The sequence below is a fragment of the Nicotiana tabacum genome, chromosome 10, assembly GCF_000715075.1.
Source record: "Nicotiana tabacum cultivar K326 chromosome 10, ASM71507v2, whole genome shotgun sequence".
Classification (NCBI taxonomy): Eukaryota; Viridiplantae; Streptophyta; class Magnoliopsida; order Solanales; family Solanaceae; genus Nicotiana; species Nicotiana tabacum.
In genome coordinates this window covers 77,803,931-77,810,125 of record NC_134089.1, presented here as the reverse complement: position 1 = coordinate 77,810,125, position 6,195 = coordinate 77,803,931, and the positions used below count along the sequence as shown (strand labels likewise).

Sequence of the window (6,195 nt, the reverse complement as noted above, 5' to 3'; positions counted from 1 at the left end):
ACAAAGAAAAAGATGAGCAAAGTGTAAATGGAGAGCCCCATGCCAATGACAACAATACAACTGGTAATTTTTTAATAAAGGGAGGATCAGAAAATGTTGAGCACAACAAAAATTATCAGATAGCAGAAGTCATTGAAATTAGAAACTATGAAGGAAGAGGCCTAGAGGTAAATGATCCCGGAGGAACAGAAGATGATAAACTTCAGAAATCACAAGAAGACCCACAAGGACACAACACAACAGATAAGGAGAAATAGCCAAAACAAAAAACAAAAAACAAAAATAGTAAATGTTACTGTTACATTGGAGAAAAACCAATTGCAGCTGTTAAAAAGAGGAGAAGAGAAGACCTTGGTCCCTAAAAAGAATGCATTTGGAGCTACATCAGGAGGGAAGGAAGACAATGAAGAAGGAGAATAACCTGGTAGATCAGGATACCACATGGATCAAGAATCAACTACCCAACACCTTATGAATGCTGCAAGGCAAGGTGACTTATCACCGACGCAAGTGGAAAAGGCAAAATCAGCAGCAAAATGTAAGAAGAAGCAACAAAAAGATACTTTTGCAGCCCCAAAAGCTGGGGTGCGCACAAGGAGAATGCTAACTAAATCCAACAATCAGTGATGAATGCTCTCATTTGGAATATAAGGTCAGTCAACATACAACAGGACTTTGAAAGGTTGACAAAAATGCACAGGCAAAATCACTATGAATTTGTAGGATTAATGGAGCCAAAGGAACAAGCAAAAAAACTGGAAAGGTACAGAAACAAGATAGGACTTGCACAGGCAATTTCAAATGTTTCCAACAAGATCTGGGCTTTCATAGATGAGGTGTTTGAGGTGACTGTTATGTACAATATGGTGCAACAATTAACACTATGATTGTTTCATACAGAATCACATGTGGAGTTTGTCCTAACATTGATATACGCTAAATGTGATGCAATTGAGAGGATAGAATTATGAGATTTATTATATGCAATGGCGAGAGATATGGATGCACCATGGCTTGTAGGAGGTTATTTCAATGTAATATGGGACGAAGAAGAGAAGTTTGGTGGGTTACTTGTGTCATTGAATGAAATTGATGATTTTCGACACTGCGTCAACACTTGCAATCTCTTCGACCTTGGATTTAAAGGCAGCATATTTACATGGTGGAATGGGAGAGCAGAGGAAGACTGTATATTCAAAAGGCTAGACAGATGCTTGGCCAATGTTGAGTTCCAACAAACATTTCCAGGAATAGAGGTGCAACATTTGTCAAAGACTGGTTCTGATCATAGTCCAATGTATCTGAAGTGTGATATTGAGACTCCACCAATAAAAAAGCCTTTTAAGTTCTTGAATTTTTGGGTGGAACATGCGACTTTTAAAGATGTGGTGAAAGAGAATTGGACAACTGATTTCAGTGCAAATCCTTATATTCTTTTTAATCACAAGTCAAAAAAAATTAAAGAAGGCCCTTTCATTGTGGAGTAAGGCTACATTTGGAGATATTTTCCAAAATATAGAAAGCATGGAGGAGGTAGTGATGGTTCATGAAGCAGAATTTGAAGCAAATCCTACAGGGATGAATAGGGAAAGGCTACAAAAGGTTCAGGCAGAATTGATCAAATGTCTTGCACTAGAGGAGAAATATTGGCAACTAAAGGCAGGCATGACTTGGTTCAAGGAAGGGGATAGGAACACTAAGTTCTTCCACACACAAGTGAGAGGTAGGAGGAAGAGACTTCAGCTTAACAGAATTCAAAATAGTGGAGGAACCTGGATTGAAGAAGAACAAGAAATTGCAGAAGAGGCTATCAAATTCTACGAGGAACAGTTCACAGAAGCAGCTACTCCTTCATCATTTGATATCGTAGAGCATGTTCCTAATCTGATTAACACTGAGCAGAATGTAGAATTGATTAAGCAGCCAACAAAATAGGAGGTTAAAATGGCAGTACTCGGACTTAATGGTGATAGTGCTGGGGGGCCAGATGGTATGACATGCAAATTCTATCATTCTTGTTGGGACATAATAGGGGATGACTTGTACGACATGGTGAGGGATTTTTTCAATGGTCATGAGCTACCCAAGTGTGTAACACACACCAACCTAGTTCTGCTACCAAAGAAAAAAGAAGTTACCACTTTTTCTGATTTAAGATCAATAAGCCTCAGTAACTTTTCAAATAAGGTTATATCGAGGGTGGTACATGAAAGGCTAGTGAAATTTCTCCCAAGTCTGATATCGGAGGAACAGTCAGGTTTTGTTAAGGGCAGGAATATAGTAGAAAACATCCTTCTAACTCAGGAGATAGTGACTGACATTAGGCTTAGAACTAAGGCTGGACCTAATGTCATCCTGAAGCTAGATATGACCAAAACTTATGATAGATTATCTTGGCTATTCCTAACCAAGGTACTGAGAAAGATGGGATTCACAGAAAGGTTGATAGGGATTGTCTTTGGATTAGTTTCAAACAATTGGTATTCTATTCTAATCAATGGTCAAGCTCTTGGGTTCTTTAAGTCCTCAAGGGGAGTAAAACAAGGTGATACTGTATCTCCAACTTTGTTTATCTTGGCAGCAGAAGCATTATCTAGGGATCTCAATGCACTACATACTAACCTGTATTTTTGTGGATTTGGAATGCCAAAGTGGAGTCCAAAGATCAATCATTTGGCGTATGCAGATGACATGATTATTTTCTCATCCTCAGATGAAACATCTCTAATGCTGATTATGCAAGTGCTGAATACATATGAAGTTGCATCTGTGCAGCTTGTTAACAACACCAAATCAGCTGTGTACCTGCATCATTTAATAGACATGGAAGTGGTCAACAAGGTGGAAAGGATCACAGGCATTCATAGGAATGATTTTCCTATCATATATCTAGGCTGTCCTATATTTTATGTAAGGAGAAAGCTGGAATACTATCAGCCCCTAATTACTAAGGTAATGGACAAACTGCAATCATGGTAGGGTAAGTTATTATCAGTAGGGGGCAGGGCAGTTCTCATATCCCATGTACTACAAAGCATGCCTATGCATCTATTATCAGCTGTAAACCCTCCAAATTATGTGATAAATAGGTTGCACAAATTGTTTGCTCAGTTTTTCTGGAGAAACTCTGTAGGAGGAACTAGTAGGCATTGGGCTTCATGGAATACCTTATGCATGCCAGTTGAGGAAGGAGAAATAGGTTTCAGGTCACTGCATGATGTAGCAAAGGCATTATTCAGCAAGTTGTGGTGGAATTTTTAAACAAAACCAAGCCTATGGAGCTCTTTCGTATGTCAAAAATACTGTAAAAAATTGAATTCTGTAATTGTTCCATGGAAAAGGGGGTCTCACATTTGGAGAAAAATGTTGGAATGCAGAGATCTGATTGAACATCAAATCTTTTGGCAAACAAAAAGGGGATCCTCACTATTTTGGTTTGAAAACTGGACAGGTCTTGGGGCACTATATTTTTTAGTTCCTCAGGACTTTGGCATTGATGAAACTGTACATAATGTACATGATGTTACCTTAGATGGTGAGTGGGATGTGGACAGGCTATTTGAAATGCTTACTGAAGACTTAGCAGTACATATTCTGGAGAAAATCAAACCACCTTCACCGTAGCAGGTTCTTGACATGCCTTGTTGGATGCTGGAAACAAGAGGATATTTTAGTGTTAAGTTAACATAGGATTATACGAGAAGAAGAGACGAACCAAGAATAGCTTATAGGATGATTTGGGTAAAGGGACTGCCTTTTAAAATAGCATTTTTCATGTGGAAAGTGTGGAAAGAAAAGCTACCTTTAGATGATTTCTTGAAAAGGGTAGGCTACTGCATGTCATCAAAATATTGGTGTTGTGTACAGCCTGACGAGAATCTCTTCAGCACTTGTTTTTTAGATCAGAAACTGCAAGGACAACTTGGAAGTATTTTCTATCGAGGGCAAGAATAGCTGTGGAGGGATTAATATTGCACCAAGCAATCACAAAATGTTGGACTGCAAATGTGTGCTTAAGGCTCAAACCAGTAATGCAAGCACTCCCCTCATGTGTAGTCTGGGAACTCTGGAAAAGAAGAAATAGTATGAAGTATGGTGATGCTGTGACAACTAGCAGGGTGATTTATCAAGTTTCATCAAATCTCCAGGCATTGGTGAAAGTGAGAAAGCCTGGGATGGACATGGTACCTCACAAATGGCAAGATATATTAGCTATGATGGAAAATTTCACTCCTAAACTTAAGGTTACCAAAGTCATGTGGGAATTTCCAAGGGCAGGATGGCTAAAAGTTAATACGGATGGTGCATCGAGGGGAAATCCAGGCAGGAGCTCAATAGGTTTTTGTATAAGAAATGAAAATGGTGACATAGTCAAGTCAGTAGGGAAGGAGATTGAGGAGACAACAAACACAGTAGCTGAAGCGAAGGCCATGGTAGAAGCACTAAGGTTCTGCAGATTTCATCAATACTCTCATGTATGGCTTCAAACTGACTCAATGTTATTAAAAAGATAATGGATGGGATCTGGAAACCACCATGGATCATATCTGAGAAGGTAGGGGAAATGATGCAACTAATGAATGGGGGCAATTACACAGTTACTCATATTCACAGGGAGGGCAACAAGCTGGCAGATCACTTGGCTAATTATGCTTTAGATCATGGAGAAATAGAATGCCAACAATTCTGGCATCTAGATGCACAGGGAAGGAGGTTAGCTGCAATGTCCAAGTCTAAGGGTGAAGGTGGACAGGAGATAAGAAGCAAAGAGAAAAGGAAGAGCAGGAGCCATGTCAACTTAATCGAGCAATATATTCAAATCCTAAGGGAGGAGGATATAATGGTTGGTATTTCTAACTATCTTTTCTATCGTGCAGGTGCCACTACGAGTATATTATCCTATGCTTTCAGAAAGCCAAGAATTAAAACGCATATATGGGCCATGATTTGGGAATGTCTTGTTTTCCATCAAGACAAAAGGAACGACAAAGGCAGGTATGCCTGGAGTTTTAATTTAATACAAATGCATGGGATCGAGGAGTCATCGTTAGAAGCAAAATTCGAGCTTTTTTGTAAGCACACGTCCAACAACTTGAGAAAATATGAAGGCATGCGCAAGGCATGCGCATTGGGATAACAAAACTGGATGTAATCAGAGACATGGAATACACGCATGCTTCTAGAAATACTATATGAATGAATGCTTCAAGATGTTTGGGTTCTGGAGATTACTCAGTCGACGAGCTACAACAGTTGGGAGAACAGTTTAAATTCCAACAGGGATGCACGCCTGTTTTCAAAAAAGGAAATGCACGCTGGCATACACATGGGAAAGAAGGCATGCGCATGGGGATTCGACAACAAAAAAATGGGACATGCAATTGCTCGTTGGCAGTGTAACGAAAGTTGGACAATGAATTGGAATATGGTCAAGCATGATTTCTTACGCTTCTGGAGGGGAACGCATGGCATATGCATGGATGCAGAAAGTCGTGTGCTAGTACATTGGGATGGCAACGCTGTCGAGAAAGCAAGGACAATAACTGGAGTAAGAATCGAAAGGAGCAATTTACGATGGATGTTCATTCACGCTACCTACAAACACTAAGATATGGGGACAGAGGAATCATGGCATGCCTGGTAAACAAAGGCTTGGCAATGTAACGCTTAACAAGACTAATGCTTAAAAAGAGTCATCGATGCAAATGAAAAGCTTAGAAGCATGGCTACAATTTACAAGAACAAAGCTGGAAAGTGTAGGCATGCACGCATGGATTAGTAACTTTGGGTGTTGTGCGAGCACACCTAATTCGAGCTGCTGGCAGTGTGTATGCATGTTTATGCAGAACACTTTTCTCCAGGATACAACACACGCTAGTAGTTTATTACAATGCACGATGCATCATAGGAAAATTCAGTACTGGGCTTCGTTTGTATTTTTAATACAGTGCACGCAGCATCATGGGCTTCAAAGCTTTATTTTTCTTTATTCCAAGCGTGTCATTTGGAACCATATGCACGCATGATGCATAGTACTACATACATCCTCAAATTAACGAGAGATATGGAGAGTACTTGGTCAAGGAGCTACAAGAGAGGGGACATACAAGAAGCAGGTGCAAAAGGATGTCTGGACAGTAACAAGGGAGTTTGCACCAGCATTCTTTTGGAAATGCAATGGAAAAGTTTGCAGCA

At 39.8% G+C, this 6,195-nt stretch overlaps 1 protein-coding gene across 1 annotated transcript; it reads left to right on the top strand.

Annotated features, from left to right (window-relative positions):
- Positions 1-986: 986 nt before the first annotated feature.
- On the top strand, positions 987-1,487 carry LOC142165186 (uncharacterized). Its single transcript, XM_075223797.1, has one exon. The coding sequence runs from the start codon at positions 987-989 to the stop codon at positions 1,485-1,487; it is 501 nt and encodes a 166-aa protein (XP_075079898.1).
- The last annotated feature ends 4,708 nt before the right edge of the window (positions 1,488-6,195 follow it).

Bases quoted from the DNA above. Each gene is read 5' to 3' on its own strand.
- LOC142165186 (XM_075223797.1), top strand. From the start codon at position 987: ATGGCGAGAGATATGGATGCACCATGGCTTGTAGGAGGTTATTTCAAT.